Source organism: Mixophyes fleayi, chromosome 2, assembly GCF_038048845.1.
Source record: "Mixophyes fleayi isolate aMixFle1 chromosome 2, aMixFle1.hap1, whole genome shotgun sequence".
In the NCBI taxonomy this organism is placed as follows: domain Eukaryota; kingdom Metazoa; phylum Chordata; class Amphibia; order Anura; family Limnodynastidae; genus Mixophyes; species Mixophyes fleayi.
Genome location: NC_134403.1, coordinates 35321385 through 35339396, shown reverse-complemented (window position 1 = coordinate 35339396; position 18012 = coordinate 35321385). Strand labels below are relative to the sequence as shown.

The 18012-nt window shown below is 38.2% G+C and overlaps 1 protein-coding gene across 1 annotated transcript; it reads right to left on the bottom strand.

Annotated features, from left to right (window-relative positions):
* Positions 1-8374: 8374 nt before the first annotated feature.
* Positions 8375-17551, bottom strand: BIRC2 (baculoviral IAP repeat containing 2). The gene is made up of 9 exons (XM_075198791.1): positions 17445-17551; positions 13114-14743; positions 12935-13034; positions 11969-12047; positions 11383-11431; positions 10706-10945; positions 9622-9876; positions 9158-9199; positions 8375-8726 (listed from the first exon to the last, which is right to left on the bottom strand). The coding sequence occupies exons 2-9, from the start codon at positions 13967-13969 to the stop codon at positions 8533-8535; spliced, it is 1815 nt and encodes a 604-aa protein (XP_075054892.1). The 5' UTR covers positions 13970-14743; positions 17445-17551; the 3' UTR covers positions 8375-8532.
* Between the last annotated feature and the right edge of the window lie 461 nt (positions 17552-18012).

Sequence of the window (18012 nt, the reverse complement as noted above, 5' to 3'; positions counted from 1 at the left end):
TGAAGAGAGTGCAGACACTGTTAGTTTGAGTCAAGTGATTGCCCTAATTAGACTATTTGAGAAGCAGCTAGAGAAATTGAAGGAGGAAATGAAACAAAGCAAATTCGCTAACTATATTGTAATTGTAGATTGAGTTCTTAATTGGCTTTGCCAGGATCCAAGAGTTATCAACATCTTGAAATTGGATCACTACATTTTGCCAACTGTGCTTGATCCTAGGTTTAAGAGCTATGTCTTTATTTCCCACTGTCCCAGATCACAAGAGATGCAATGAGCTCCTGGTCAGCAGGCTGAAAGCTCAAGTGGTACATGACACAACGACGTCTCTTTCAGTTTCTCTGGCAACTGCTTCTAGGAAAAAACTAAGCTTTCCCAAGACACCCAGTGGTGATGCAGATGAGTCAGCACAACATTTTGACATTTGGGCAGGTCTTAAAGAATTCCCCAAAAAATCGTGACAGCTCTGCCATAAAATGAATTACAATTCCATGAGGAAGGCCATTATCGGCAATTACATCAAACTTCTGTATGGTGGATTCCAGCGGGGATGAATAAGTATTGTTTCAGGATGATGTATACACTGATGAGGGTGAATATGATGACAGTGTAGATTGCAGGTGCTGAAATCTAGCTAAGAGAAGGGAGCTACCTGATGCTGGTATGCTTGGTAATATTTTGGGTAGACCGGCATCTTGGCAATTTTATGTTTTTTTACAGTAAACTTTCACCTTTATTAGAGCGTTTTTTTTTTCTTTAAAAAGGTACAAGCTTTTTATTTACATTTTGTTCCCCTGGCTTAAAACCACTATGCACTTGAACATAGGCTTTAGCACATGAGGTAGAGGGATTAGTATTATCATGACTGAGACTGGAGAGTGAAAACACCCATCCTGTTTCAGTATGAGCTATGGCACAGTAGAATATCACTGGAGATTTTTAAGAACACTGACAGCCCTATTATTACAATTTCTGTTTCAGCACTGAACTCTGACACCTCTCCTGTTTCTGAGTGAGCTATGGTACAGTAAAATGTAACTGCAGATTTAGACCAAGCCAGACAGCCCTATAATTTCTATTTCAGCAATGACAATTAGCAATGGAGCACTCCTCTTTGTGTGTAACCTATATAACACCGTACAATTTGACTGTAAATTCAGAAGAAAAACCTGCCAGGCCGAGTATTTGTATTTCAGGAATGACACTTAGCAATGGAACACTCCTCTTTGTGTGTATCCTATATAACACCATACAATTTGACTGCAAATTCAGAAGACAAGCCTGCAATCCCTAGTATTTGTATTTCAGCAATGAGAATTAGCAATGGAGCAATGGAGAGCTCCTCTTTGTGTGTAACCTACATAACACCGAAAACAACAATATAACAATTCCGAAAAAGCGCGAAAGTACCAGCCGGCTTGGCTCAGTACTTGGATATGCTAAGTTCGGATGTGTTTGGTTCTCGGGGAACTGAGTCTGAGCATCTCCACTTTTAAATGAAAATTAGCTTGATGTATAGGCCCCCAACACGTCTAAATTCCCACTTCGATCACTGCATACATGCATATACACCTGCATATTATATGGCTCCATTTGTTTCTGTGATTCCTAAGAGCATCTGAATACTTAATATAGATTATCGAGGAGACTTCCTGTTCTGACAAGCATGTGGACAGCTGCCGAAAGCTCAACTCTGTTGCTGTCACAGCGAGACTAACAGGTTATCGCCGGTATTCAGCTCACAATTGTGGAAAAGCACAACTTAGCTAAAGAAGCTCTGCGGCATATTCAATTGGGTTTCTGGTCTGCGGGAATGCGCCAGAACAGGTCGCAAAGTCAATTCACTGTACCGCAATAACGTGGATTTTCGTGCGCACCCCATAGGGTTGCATGGCAAAATCCAAAACAATTGACTGATGTGATATCCTTAGCTGATATGTCTGAATTGCAGCTGTCTACCCCAGAAGACAGTAACCCTAATACAATCTTATGACAATATATATATTTATATATCTCAAGATTTGCTTATACCTGCTAACTTCCAACAGTGTTAACCCCGTAGGATAGCTATAGCCCTTTAAACTTGCAATTCTAACATGACTGTAAACCTAAGAACATGTCCTCTCCTATACATAAACAGCTATACTTATGTGATATATTTTTAAGCACTAAATGCATAACAAATATAATTACCTCACAAACTAAGAGACCTCATACTCACTTGACCTTAAAGTAGGTCTCTCTCAGTAGATACTAAGACTTACACTATAAGAGGTGAAATCACCATAAACAACATATCATAACCATGCTATTTATTTATTTATTTTTAAAAAAAGAGAGAAACCTGATATAAAATTACAGATATGCAACAAGTAACAAAGTAATTATATCAGCCTAAATAATACGACAACAATTAAACATAAATCCTCCGTGCTGTGCAATAATATCCGGCAGTCAGTACTAAAGCTGACACTCTGTTGTGGGTTACAAACCCTCCGTGTTACTGTTGTTTATGTATATTGTTCACTGTTATTATTTTATACCTACAGGTGCGCAAAACTGCTCGTGGTGCCATCCATGCCTAGATTTAGGACTGTAAGTCAAAATGTGACATGATGGGTAGATCCAGAGTGTAAGACCTATAGAGCAATCCACCCAACCTCCATTCCATACGGATATCAAGATTGATCCCACTTTAACCTTAGTAGGATCAATATAAAAGTTTGCTCTTGGAATATGAGAGATGTAAAATCCCCCATAAAGAGGAAACACTTTTTAACATGTAACATGTATAGGTAAAAACAGTCATCATGTTTTTACAACAAACCAATTTAACAGATAATGAGATTATGAAACTAAATGCAAATAGACAGTACTAGCATAGTATAATGCAAAAGCGAGAGGGCTAGCAGTAGGGATAAGGAAAGATTTATATACATGGATACACATTTAATAGTGGGTGGAGACATGTTGGTGGCCTTCCAGCAAATGTATAAAAAATTATTTTATAGTGGAAGCTAAAGGCAATCTAAAGCATCATCATCATCATCAGTTATTTATATAGCGCCACTATACAGAGAACGCACTCACATCAGTCCCTGCCCCATTGGAGCTTACAGTCTAAATTCCCTAACATACACACACACACACAGACCCAGAGAGACTAAGGTCAATTTTGATAGCAGCCAATTAACCTACCAATATGTTTTTGGAACGTGGAAGGAAACCGGAGCACCCGGAGGAAACCCACGCAAACACAGGGAGAACATACAAACTCCACACAGATAAGGCCATGGTTGGGGATCGAACTCGTGACCCCAGTGCTGTGAGGGAGAAGTGCTAACCACTAGGCCACTGTGCTGCCCCAAGTATGGGTAAACTACATTCAAAATAAAATACACCTAATAGATATTTGCAGGGACAGTCTCAGATTGTCTGCCTAAAACATATATAGTTTTTTATCTGTTCAAATGCCAAAAAATAATAATGACTTTGCCAAATCCTATATTAGATATACCTAACTCGTGGGCTGCTTTTTTAACTTTACTGTAATACTGTAGTTTAATACTGTAGCTAACAAGTTAATAGCATACAGTTAAAACAGATTTTTGTGATTTAAAAATTCCATGGCGGTGTTACATCCAAAGCATTCAACATAAGTATCTGAGTTTAAAGAATTCTGAAATTCCAAAAGTCATTCTAATTTACATAAAGGAATATTATCTGATGTAGTGACTGGAAAAGTAAGACAGCAATGACTTAGGTTACCAAAAAAAAAAAAATTTCCAATGTATATTATAAATAAAAGTGAAGCTGTAAACCACAATTCATGATTTGACATTAACATACAATATACAATAGAAACTTTCTGTGTGTCTATGACTAAATTATAAAGCAGTAGGTGTACAGTGGGTTAGAGCAAAGTGCATTAGACATTGTTCTTACAAAAACTGTACAAGATGTTTCTTCGCATAATATGATGTCAAGTGATCACAAATATATACTCAGAATAACACAACACTATTTACAGATAAACAAAAGAACAGTATTCTCAACATCATGTGATCCGTGATCTTCTGTAAACCACAAGGGTCCTTGAAGCAGTTCATGTGGGTGTAGAATGTGTAAAATGACACTGTTTTTCAGTGACATTCTGCACCCAATTTTCTATTTATGGTCCTGTCTACACTTTAATTCTTCATAATCTCTAAGGGGGGTGTCACGCGGCACAACATTTAATCGCTCCTAATTGAAATCATTCTTTTATATAATTAATACAGAGAGAATATCACAACAGCACTTTAATCGTTCAAGCAGATTTTAAAAGACCCAGATCAGCATTTTGGATAAGTATGCAAAGCTCCTGATTAAACCGATCTCTAATTAAAATAAATTATATTTCAGTAGGCCCTGTCAAACGGACGTTTTAATTGCTTATTAAAAGATATGAGCTGCAAAAGTGCTGCAATTTTCCGGCTCTGATAAAACAATGTTATAAAATTGAAGCAGGAAAAAGTCTTACAAGATAAGCAAGAAAAGTGCCCGGGTGCGACTACCCAAAAAGGTCACCCAGCTTCAAACCAAACTTTTACTTGTAGCCATGTATGGATATTTGTACATATATTTGTAGGTAGGAATGTATTATTTCTCTTACCATGTATTTATAATGCACCACAAGGGGTCCGCAAGAGTCTCCTTATCAGTCTCTTTTAATCCAACTCCCTCCTCAGCCTCCATATTCACTGCATATAGGGTTCCTAGACCTTTTTTCCTTTATGGTCATCAGATCAATGTTGAACATGCCAAAAATATAGTTCTGTGCAAGTTGCCCCTAATGTTACGCCATTGTACATGGGCCTGGGCAAGTGACTGTGTCTCTTCTGTGGGATCTCATTTTTGTTCAGGATTATGAACTGTGTTTCTTCAATTATAAATTCACTGGGGCCAATTCAATTCTGCGCAGTATTACTGTTACTACGGTAATAGTGTACAGTTAGTACGGTCATTTTTACATGGATATTTGCTAGCAGCCATCCGGGTTAAAATTACTGTATTAACGGTAATACTATTAGCGCCGCGTTATTCCTAGAATAACGTGGCCGAATTGAATCTGTCCCACACTGTCTAATGTCTACAATATCTTCACTAGTTACATACAATGATACCTTACCTTCTGATGTTTCACAACAGAAAACCTTATGTCATGGATACAGTACATCCTTTTAATTTTCTTTTAAATTTTCCTGGTATGCATGTGAAGAAACAACAATACATTATTATATGAACTGTGTCTCATGTTGCAATGTGATAACTATGCTAAGTCATTAATCACATGATACTGTTGTGTAAATATTTGTACAATTATAACATGTTTCTGAGTCACACTATTACACTGTATTCATGTGAGAAACATACTTCAATATATGTAATGAATGTTACATTCTTGCTTAAATTCTCATAAGTTGAACATATTATAATAAAAGTTTTGATTTCTACTCTATCTGATTCGTTTTCAGATTAATATTAAATTTAGATGCACGTGCAGGTTTTTGATGTATCTATATACACATATACCTAAAATGTAGCAAATGAGTTGCTGCTCAGTACAAACAAAAATGAGCCAGGACTAATCAGGACACAGACTTGTGCTGGAAAAAAATGTAATTGTATTACATTAAAACAGGGGGAGAACTGCCTCATAATTGATCTAGACAGCACCTGTTCTGCAAAGGAGCATCTTCCTGTCTGGTAAGTAACTGCTCTCTCCTGGCGACATACACATTTACTAACACACATACACACAGATACTGCATTAACAATCAGCATACATATACATAACAGTTAGTTACTCACCCAAGTGCTCTCTGGTTACCCATCATAGCCGGTATGCATGATTCCTTTCTCCTGCACTTTACCACACAGTTCTCAAAGCAATTATTATATCCAATAATTTACATTGTTGCAGAGCATGGGGCAGTCATCTTGGATGCGCTCAGCTGCTTTCCTATGGAATCAGTCACATCAGTCCTGTCTCATTAGGGTTTACAGTCTAAATCCCATAACACACACACACCCTAGGGTCCATTTTTGTCAGAAGCCAAGCCTATCGTGGGCACCTATAAGAACCTTATAGGATGTATATAAACACATCAATAAAGGTAACTTTATCAAAAAGTACATGGATGGATTCTGGAATTATATCTGTTCACACAGTAACAAATTCATGTTCTTGATAACCAGCACACTTTGCATTTCCAAAAATGTTTATAGATCTAAACATTCAGAAATAATTACACAACATCATCACTACAAATATGTAAATTGTGCAAAGTCATGATTATCAAAATACATATAGTTGGTGCAACATAATTATATACATAAAATCATGAACAAGCTTCAGAACGATGCGCAGGATTATAGAAGATAAACAATGTTAGTAGACAAGTTGGATGAACAAAAATAATATAGATATGAATCAATGGGGGGAGGCATGGAAGTAACAACTCGAACAAGAATAAATCACATTCTCTATTCACTAGGGGCCCAGACTAAGTGGAACCTGTTTTTTTTTGTACTCTGTGTGCTGGATGTTCATCTACCAATTGATTTATTGGACCTAAAGTCCTAGTTACACCTAGCCACACATTAAAAGCTCTGGTGTATAGCATCCTGCCCTCGCTTCTCGCATATGTTGGCACTTCTTCTGAAATAGATGCTGGGTTTCATTCATGTCTGTCCAGGTCATTTGCCTTCGGATGGAGAATGATATCTATCTTATCCTCCTGTTTTGACTATATTTTGGATACACCTGTGGTCTATTTTAGCAATAACTATGGTAGCCATGTTATCTCCTGCTTCCCTAGCTACTCCCAAATCTATATCCCTTACAAGACACCTCAACTACTAACAGCCACCTTCTTGCCCAGAGACCCCCTCAACTGCTAGAAACTTTTTCACAGATACCCCAAATACTACCAGCCACCTTGCGGCAGTCACCCCAACCTACCGCTTGTTGCACAGTGATCCCAAGTTACTCTGCAATCTCTTGGTGAATCCAACTTTCCTCTTTGATGGCACAGGAAAGAAGTGTCACAGGTCCTGATGAACTTGGCTTGGTGCAGTGACAGTAGTGTATCCAAATAAGCCAAGCGTGTATTCTAGCGGGCACCATCCCATGATCAACCAATAGACTACAATTGACCACTTGGGTACCACTGAAAGGTCTTACATGAAAACTGATATCCACTGTGTCACACCATTGACAGGTGGATCTATCCCAAATGTTTTCAAATATAATCACATTTTTAAAATAATATTGTTGGGGTTAGTTAGGACTTAATTTAGGGTTAGGAAAGGGTAAACCAGTTGCACCTCCAACACTAACTTTTAATTTCGAGCCATCCTGCCAATTTGTAATAAAAAAAAACAAAAAAACTTCAAACCTTAGCCAAACCTCATATCTATTTCAGATTGACCTTTCCGACAGCTTTCAAAATTATGTCACTGTAGCCTTAGGACTTAATAGTCCTTCATCATCTCTGTTGTGCTTTTGTAAGAGAATGTGGCATTGTTAGTAGAACACCTGATGCTAGTAGCTGGCTGTTGGGTAAACATTGTTTCAATTGTTTTGGATAAAAGAAAGTCACCTTGGCAATGGATTTCTTACATAACACTTTGATAAGCTGCCCTTGCTCAAAGATTACAAGGGTATCCAACAAATTTTAACAGTCTTCGTGTATTGGAAAATATATGAGACTAGGAAGAAAATTATTCAGCAATTACTTCCATGTAGAAAAGCTCTTCAGTTCCCTGCCAAATAGGTTGTCAATAAATTTTAACCAAATAGGGACATACTATGTAATACATAAGTGGCCAAAACAGATGAAAAGGCTTTAAACAAGTCTAAGGGCTAGATTTACTAAGCTGTGGGTTTGAAAAAGTGGGGATGTTGCCTATAGCAACCAATCAGATTCTAGCATTCATTTATTTAGTACCTTCTACAAAATAACAGCTAGAATTTGATTGGTTGCTATAGGCAACATCCCCACTTTTTCAAACCCGCAGCTTAGTAAATCTAGCCCTAAGTTTCTATCATATGAACCATTAAAGGATGCTCAACCAGGGTGGTTCTTTATTTCTCATCGACCAAGGACAGAGCATAAATTATATATTTGTAAACTGAACAAGACTTTAGACAGACAATGCTCAAGTGACATGGAGCTCTAAACCAACCATTATTTTACCAGATATCACTGCTGAATTTTACTTTAATCGTGGTTAGACTGTCTTATATGTAAAATACCATATGTAAGAAATTAAGAACAAGGTACAAAGCAATGTAAAGAAAAAAAAAACACACCAATAAGACATTTAACTTAGTTTTTGTTTTTTTATTAAATAAAAAACTGGATTTAGTTACAGGCATTCATATCACTTTTCAAAGTTTGTATTTACAGATAACACATTATAGTGCTACTTGAGTCTACTAAACACATCCGTTACGATGAAAGTGTTTAAGCGCCCAAGTGTCCCATTTCATGAAAGAAAGGTGCGAACTGTGCCTTTGATTATGCCTCTGCAAATTGGGCATTTCCGAAGGGATGGTGCACAGTCCTTACAAACTACCAAATGGCCACACGGGATGAACACAATCGATACTTCTTGATCCATGCAAATTTTACAGGTCCGTTCTTCCTGCAGCCTTCTCAATTGTTCTTCCATTGGTAAATCTAGAAAATAAATCAGCATAAAAATATAAATAGTGCATCAATGTATAAAAACAAAAAATTGCACCTAAAATTGTACAATACCAAGTGAACAGTAAGTTTTAAAACGAGTTGTCCCCTTTTGGACAAACCCCTCTTAAACTTTCCCCCTACATACACCGTTACAGTTTTGCAGCTATTGGCATAGGGGACAAAGCTCTATTGTAGAGCTATGGATGGTTTGTTAGGGCTTCATTTTCCGTGCAGAGAAGAAATATGGAAAACCAATGCATTTCAGCATTGGTTTTGTGGTGTTCAAATCTACTGTATGCAGGGGAAAAGTTAAAAGGGGTTTTCCAAGTGTATAACCCCTTTTAGTAAATGACAGATGGTTGTAGAGTACAATTTAACATCAGAATGCAAGCAGTGTATTAAACAGAAAGCTAGATATTTACCTGAATAATTATCTGCTGTTGGATAGGTCAGTGATTGTTCCACTAAAACAAGAACAAAAAAAACCAACATAAGTTTTAGACTCTAAAACTGCTTTAGAATATAATATCAGTCGCTTCTCAAGGTTAGATTTGAAATTATAAGTATATTAGAAGTCACTGAGGAGTTTTGACTTCTAATATGAAATATGTACAGTAGGGATTGGTTAGTCCTTACAGTGAACACGTTTTTATATTTAACACTGAACTGAACATCAAAACTCATAATTTACACATATATTATTTTCACTTGCTTTTAATAAGCCGGTATCGCAAATGTATAAAAACAATTAAACTAGAGTTGAAAGTATTTAACTAGCATGTATATACAAAGTTTGTTTTCAAATTTTTCAAAGTATTGTGTTATTTTGGTAGAGATCCTTCCAATATAATACAATTATATAAAAGAAAACCCTTTTAAAACGTACGTAATAATTCTCTATGTAGACTTGGTTCATGTGTATGAAGACTCTTTGTGAAAGCTTCAACTGCATTTCTTCCTTTCTTTAAAATAGTGTCGATTAGTTCTTGGGCTTGTAGAGCTGGTGGAGTTTTGTGTTTAATGGCATCATACTCAGAAGAGTTTATGATCATTGAGGAGAGCAGGTCATCCATAATTATAAGGCATTTTGTCATGTTTTGTGACAATGCAAGCCGACTTTTCCGGATTACATTTATTTCATCTAAAAAGATTAAAAAAGAGGAGAAACATATAAATGACAAATTAGAAATAAGATGCATTTGACAGATGCCCATATATCACATACTTGAGTATGACAAGATAAAACAGGCCAAGAAGGGATGCAATGATTAGTGTGGATCTAGAACCCTGAAAGTGGCACCCACAGATTAAGTACTGATCACAATTCTTCAAAACCCATTGCTTAGAATTCAAGATGCCAACAACTGTCCAGTTGTAGTAACAGAACGAACTTTAAAGCGATTCTAAGCATTTGTCCAACAAGAGTCATCTTGGATTCTATTTATATATCTCCTGCTGCAGAGCCATGGAGTGGACGTGGGACATCGACTTCTGCTGAAAGCACTGAGAAATAGTACTGAATACTCGCTATAAGAATACAAAGACCGCCGGACCAGCAAGCTTCAATCCCCTGTTAAATACTGTATCTTGGATGACTGTAAGGGACAGGTTCCTACCATGAGTAAACAGGATAAATATTTGCAGAAAACAACATTATTTGCATCTGCTCCCCACATATACATTAATAAACCTCAAAGCCCTAGTTAAAAAAGCTTTTCAAAGAAGTTAAAGGTGTTTTACTAGACTATATAAAACAAAGTTAGTATCATATCAGGACTGGGAGCTATGGTCTGAAAGTAAATGCCATATAAGGTGTGTCCATCATCTACTCTGAGGGGAGGCAGCCAATTTGTGGGGGCAAACCAATATTGAGCCTTTAAATTCAGTAGACTTACGGACATCGCTGAGGGATGAGACACAGAATGTTTTAGGGACATTGTGACGACACCAGACAAGACACTCAGCATTACCTGATGAATTTTGCTCGGACTGTCTGTCTCTCTCTTCTTCCGTTTGTGCTTTCTGTGCACAATCTAGATCGTTTAAGAGGTCATCAATTTCCTTGTAATTCTCCCCAGATGTTAATATTTTACTCGTTACAGTTTCCTTAACTAATCTGCGATTAAAACCCATCATTAGCACATTTTGAACCAAAGTGGTGTTCATGTAGACTTCATCGTCCTGGCTGTTCTCATTGCCCAAGCGAATAACTAAAGTAAGAAAAAAATATATATAAAGATTATAAGATGCCAATCGGACTTCATTTTTAGGAAACTTAAAATAAACAAACTAATTTTGGGGATATGGTATATGCTATCTATGCATAACAGTGTGAACGATAATGATCACTTTAGAATTTAAAAAACTGCATGAATAAATATTTGCGTTCAGCAAGACTAAAAACACATTTTGTAGAGTAATTTCCAACTAAAATGTGCAGCATATGGTCCCAGGCAGAGATCTGATGTCATCAAGCTATTCAAGTTGCTGTATCATGCAGTAACCCATAGCAGGCAGCAGTAAATAAAAATCATACACAAGTAGAGGGATGGGGATTAGGTGGTAGCTGAGCAGCCTCTGAACATCTGATTAGTCAGTGCACCCTGCCCAACTAAAATCAACAACCGCCTTACTGAAATGTACTTACTAGGTGGGTACTGGGTTTCGTTGTTATGTATATCTGATGTGGACAACAACTGGCGAGAAAAAAATAAAATAAAAACAAAGTTAATTAAAGGAACAGTTAGTTTTTAATTTTAAATGGTCAAAAAATAATTAACTGAAAATACACCTCACTCTTTGTATAGCTTAAAATTATTATTCTTTATAAAGGGTCTATTGCAGCTAGGCAGCAATGCTAACCACTGTGCCTATGATTTGATGAGTTTGGGAGAAACAAGCCTTCAAAGGGCTCACCCTAATAATTAATGACAGGAGTCTTTGAAAAGGTTGGGTGGAAAGCAATCAGCAAAACCAATTGCACACAAAACTAAAAACACAAAAAGATAAGAAAGTTTACATTATGCAACTCAAAGTCAATATGGATATGGTTGCCTTCTTTACATGATTACACGGAGTGGGATATATAAATAAAATATATAATAAGATACTGGATTATAATTAATAGAATTACACCAGCCTATTCCTTCAACAACAAAAGCATAATCATACATTAAGATTATTTTTTTATGTATTCATTACAGATTTGAGTGACAAATGTTTTTTATTCACACCTGATCTAGAAGATGTGGGTATTTCTCTTGAATATCCTGAACAAAACTCTGACCTCTGACCTGCAGCAAATAGTCACACCTGAAAGAAAAAGAAAATCATGAACATTCCAATATAAGTGTAACTTTCATAAGTAAAGTGATCCAACCAATTTAATGGCTAAACCAGCTTTTGCATTAGCTGACAAACTCAACAATCCTGCCCTTTAAACTGTAAGTAAATACTTTGTGTGACCGTGTCCCTCATTCGCATTTTATTTATACATTGTTTAGTGCCTTGTGAATAATAATAATGGTTCTGATATGGCCAAGTTTGCCCATTTCATTTGCGTGTTAATCTGCCCATCTCTACTCCCAAGCTGTGCCGTGTTTTACTCTCTTGGGCATTTTCCTCATAAGCCCTTGCCATGTTGGCAAAACAGAAATTAAGCAAATAAAAAATATATATATACAACAACCTCCTGATTGTGTATGTAATAGAAACAATTTAAAACTAAGTGCTTTGTGCATAAATTTTGCAAAATGTGATTAAAATAGCAGTAGCAGATAGCGATTCGTTATCTTGGCTTTATCAAGACAAAGTACTTGAACCCTGAGGAATATAGCAAGCAGTGGCCATCTTCAGCAGATCAGTCATACAAACGCCTAAATGACATTGCAATATTGCCCCCTTTCCAGTATTCAAACCAGAAGTGGGATACAAGCGAATGGGATTTCAATTCTTCAGCAGTATTCCAGAGTGGTGGGGCATTGCACACAAACTGCTGCGTGAGGCATCAGGCAGAGCAAGGGGAAACACCATTTCCCAAATACTGCACACCAAGGGGAGATGGTAGGGGTCACCAATTTGGGAGGAGGTAAAATAAGTAGCTGAATTCAAACACAATCGTCAGTCTTCGTAAATAATTGAATTCGTGTCAGCAATGGCCGTTTTGGATATTCATTACATTATTAATGAGAAATACATACCGTGGAAACCATTTGGCATGTTCAACCCATGGATCATCTCCAGATTCCCAACACCTCAAACCACCATCGCAACAGAAGCACTTGACATCATCATTCCGTCCTATAACAAAACAAAATAAGTCTCAAGTCGAATGCAAGTATAACTTATGCTTGCATAATTCGTGATGAACAGTACTTACCAACATAGTAAAATCCAGCTTCTGCTAGTTTTACTGGCGTCACTGGGATTCTGGTCGGCCAGTTTAAAAAGGTTTTTAGCCGGGAGGAGGTGGTCTGCATGCTGACGTTTGAAACGCTTGACCTCAAGGACGGCTTTGCACTACTGCTCACAAATGGACAATTTGGAAAATGCCTACGGTGCTCAGACATGGCATTATCTTTAGGTTCCCAATTATTTAGCTTTCCATCACAAGCAAAGCAAGCTACTTTGTCTCCAGGACCTATGTAGTAGAATCCGGCTTTTGCAAGTTCAGAAGAAGTGAGAAAGGTTAGAGGCCAATTTGTGTAAGTCCCGAGCCTTGCTTCTTCCGTGTACATATAGGAAATGCTGTCGCTGCCCCTTAGATGAGACAAATCTTCAACCATCCTTGATGTAATGGAATCATGGGGAGTACTTGTGAATGATCCACTGATAAACTTCACATCATCATCAGAAGAGGCAGAATTTGTCTGACAGCTTATAGAAGTAGGAGGTGAAAAGGCTGAATACATGGATGCTCCGAGGTTTACAGAAGGAGCATTCTGGATGAAACTACAACTTGGATATAGTTTTTTGTGTTTTTCGATTGCATTGTCTCCCTTCTTCCAGTTATCCAGCATTAGGCCGCAGCTGAAGCATTTTACTTTATCATTTGTGCCGGTATAACAAAACCCTGCTTTAGCAAGACTGCGCTCAGAGACTGGCGCATTGGCAGGAAATTTAGAAAAAGTGGAAATTCTGTAGAGTTCACACGAGGGTCCAAGGGTAATACTGTCCATACTTGGACTAGATTTCATCAGCTTTGCCAAGAACGGGCTGCTGTTCAAAATCTCCATAATATATTATGAGCTAGTAAAAAAGAAAGGTTGGGGAAGTCTGTCTCTAGGAGGTAGCTTTGTACCTACTAATAGCTACCATGGTAAAATAATAACACGCCTGGCATGAAAATGAATAATTTCTTTTTTGTAATACACATACTGTTAAAGAAACTTGTAATCTGAAATTAAAGGTCTTGTGTTTTATAAAAGATCATACAAGTAAAAGCAATTAAGTTGTTTTTTGTATAATATATATTTTGAATCTTTCAATGGCCAAGCACCACACTAATATACCCAAGTGTATAATATTATCAAGTGTGTGTTTTCCAAAACCATTTTTTTGCCACTTTACGCATCTTTCGGCTTCATTAGTATATTAACCAAGCACCACAAAGGTTTCCACTGGTAGCCAAAAAGCAGATGAAGGTACTTAGAACTCAGGTGGCATATCATGGCAGCTAATTAACCTTTGTGCATTTAAAGGCTGCCCTAGCATGCAGTAATGTGAAAGAAAAACATATATAACAAATTAAGTAGGAAAAGGACTTGCTAATTTGTCAGTGCTACATTTTTTAGAGTGTAAAACTATAAAAGGTGACCATGACATGAATAACTGAATGCTATACATTATAAATAGGCTACTTTATTGCACACAACTACCCCCTAGAAACAGACTTCCCCCTCCTTTTTGTGGGCGTTTAGCCTTGCATGATAAATTATGATCAAACAAAAGAAAAAAAATGTTTGTGACAGATGGGCAGAAATAGAAAAGAAGCTGCAGGATCTCAGAACCTAAAAGGGAAAAAAAATAAATGTGTTTAAAAAACAGAAGATTCTTTGTTAAAACACTATTGCTTCACAGAATGAATCAATGCAAATATATATAAGGTTGCAATATAACATATTGAAAGCTTACAGAAAAAGTTATAAATATAGTCATAGGGGCATATTCAATTGGACGTTAATACTATTACCGTAATTACGGTAATAGTAAGCTGGATTTCAGCTCGCGGCTCAGGGAGCTGCGAGCTGAAACCCAGCGTCAAAACTACCGTAATAACAGTATTTACACGCACTATTACCGTAGTGACGGTAATAGTGCGTGCGCCGCAAGATTTTTGGCTATAACACCAACAATTTAATATGCCCCTTAAAGGGGAACTGGAAAGCCCCTGCTGCCTCCACAGTGGAGGTATGGCCTTATCCAAGATTCATAACAATGCAGCCTATCCATTGACTAGGAATCAGTGATAACAATGAGGCACTAAGTGCTGGCTCAGCCCACAAAATGGCAGCCTCCACTGGCTAAAGCCAACTGAAATAATTGCATGGAAATGCTGTCATATCAATGGATGAAATGCTGGAGGCTTCCACACCTGAAGATAAATGCGAGCAGTGTTTTCATCCATGCTTATGTGTAAATACCCCTAAACACCATACATAGAACAGTACAAATAAGGTAGACAAACAGGGGAGGGAAGGAGGAGTAATCCTTGGTATTTAGTGTGAATCCCTGTGCACCAATGAAAAGGAGTGTTGCATAAGACTTATGGTGATGATGTGCTGTATATAATGGATATGAGGTGGTTAAACAGTGCCTATTTCTCATGCATTAACACAATGGAATGGAAAGTATTAGAAAAAGCCCCTCACTACATCGCATGGCCATTTTCATGTGTTCTACTTATTGTGAATGAGCCCTTATAGTGGTCATAGAAATGGTGCTCTAAGCATTGCTTAGATCATGTTTCAAGGGAAACTTGAAAATAAATTATTCACATATATCATGCATACTTACAGAGAAAAGGAGGGTGCAAAAGAGAAAGATCGATAGCAGGCGCAAATGAAAAAGAGCACGCGAAAAAAGGGCAAGAGAAAAGGAGAAGGAGCACATGAGAAAAAGAGCGCAAGGGAAAAGAATAGGAGACAAAGGTCTATATATTGTAGCCTACTGGTTAGCACTTTTGCCTCACAGCACTGGGGTCATGAATTCAATTCCCGACCATGGCCTTATCTGTGTTGAGTTTGTATGTTCTCCCTGTGTTTGCGTGGGTTTCCTCCCACAATCCAAAAACATACTAATAGGTTAATTGGCTGCTATCAAAATTGACCTCTCTCGGTCTGTGTGTGTGTATGTTAGGGAATTTAGACTGTAAGCTCCAATGGGGCAGGGACTGATGTGAGCGAGTTCTATGTACAGCGCTGTGGAATTAGTGGTGCTATATAATTAGTGATGATTTATTATGCACATTTTAACTTAAGAGCGTAGGTCAGTGGTTCCCAAACTTTTGAAGTTCGCGGCACCCTTAGAATCTCCATAATTTTTTCAAGGCACCCCTCCAAAGTTGGGGCAAAAAAACGTAATAAGTATTTAGGTCAGGACAGAAATACTTATTTAGCTGTATCCAAAAATAATACACATAAATCCAAGGGAAAAGAATATTTTTATATTTATTTTCAATTATATTTCTGTCAAAGAATAATCCACACACACACACACACACACAGTGCCCTCCTTAATCCACCACACACACTCTGTGCCCCATTCATCCACACACACACACACTCTGTGCCCCATTCATCCACACACACACACACACTCTCTGTGCCCCATTCATCCACACACACACTCTGTGCCCCATTCATCCACACACACACTCTGCGCCCTCCTTCATTCTTTTGCCCCTCCACTGCTATTTCCTATCACCATTTCCTTCAGTTTCTTTACTTACAATACTTGACCTTCTTTATTCTATTTTATCAATTCGGCAGTGCCTGGGACACAGCATCCTCTCTCCAGCTGAATGTTGGACGTGATGACATCACGCCCGACATTCAGTGAGAAGCGCGGAGGCAGGAGGATGCTGGGTCCCGGCCGCCGCCGGATTGTTACGTTCCCCCCCCCCCCCCCTTCTTTTTTCCTCTCCTCCTGGCCACGGCACCCCTGTGAGCCGCGGCGCCCACTGTGGGAACCTAGGGCGTAGGCGATAGTGACACAATTCAAAATGATGAACTTGGATAATTCAAATTCTTCAATTTTATAAAAAACAAGGATACAGAAAACCAAAAAAAAACAAAAAACAAACACATCCACCACAGTTTTACACATGGCAATGGTATAATCAGTGTAATATTACATAAATATTATAAAGGGCTCAAATCCTAACCTCCAAAATGTATGCACCAACAGTTTAACTTTATATAACAATCAAAATAAAAAAAAAGTGGGTGGGTTTCCTAGAAATAGCTCTTAAATATTGTAATATATTCCACAAAATGATTAAAGCACAGGTTGACAAATACAAAGTCCCAGCATGCCCTGAAAACTAAAGACACAAAGTAGAGAAGCTGGAAAACGCCTGTAGACTCCCTAGTGAGACAGACGCGCACACACACACATCTGCAGGAACACGTAGGCGCACATACCTGCAGCAGAGCAGACGCACACACACATCTGCAGGAACGCGCAGGCGCACACAGCAGACGCACATACCTGCAGCAACGCAGCGCAGTTTCACCAAACGACAGGCTACAAAAATCCTTCCAGAACATGGTGTGTTGCAAAAATGTTAAGATTGTCCGTCTCCAACGTCATGTATATATATGCGTTTCGTATATGTCATGTCCCTCCCCATAGAGGCGAGGAGAGGAAACAGGGGAGGGGGTAGGGGCGTTTCCTCATTGCGTATTCTTAAAAGTATTACAGACGTGTCTCACGGGCGTTTAATCTTTTATGTTTTAGATAAAGCATTTATGAGGACGTTGCCAACTGACCTGAAATGATTGTTAGGTTCAACTATAAGTTGTGGAGAGACATTGGATTATTAGTGAAATAACTGGCTACGTTTGGATGCACTGGGTTTAAGTCATTGTCCGGCCGAGGTGACCGACTCTGTGGACCCACTTACTACCCGCCGTTTTTTCTGTCACAATTTTCTGTCAGAAACGGGCTCCCAGGTCCGCGCCGCCATTTTGTTTCTGGTGGGGGAAAATGTCCGAGGCGGTTTTCTCGCCGTACTTGCTGCCGCCGGGCGCTCTCTCGCGTTCGTTTAATACTGTGA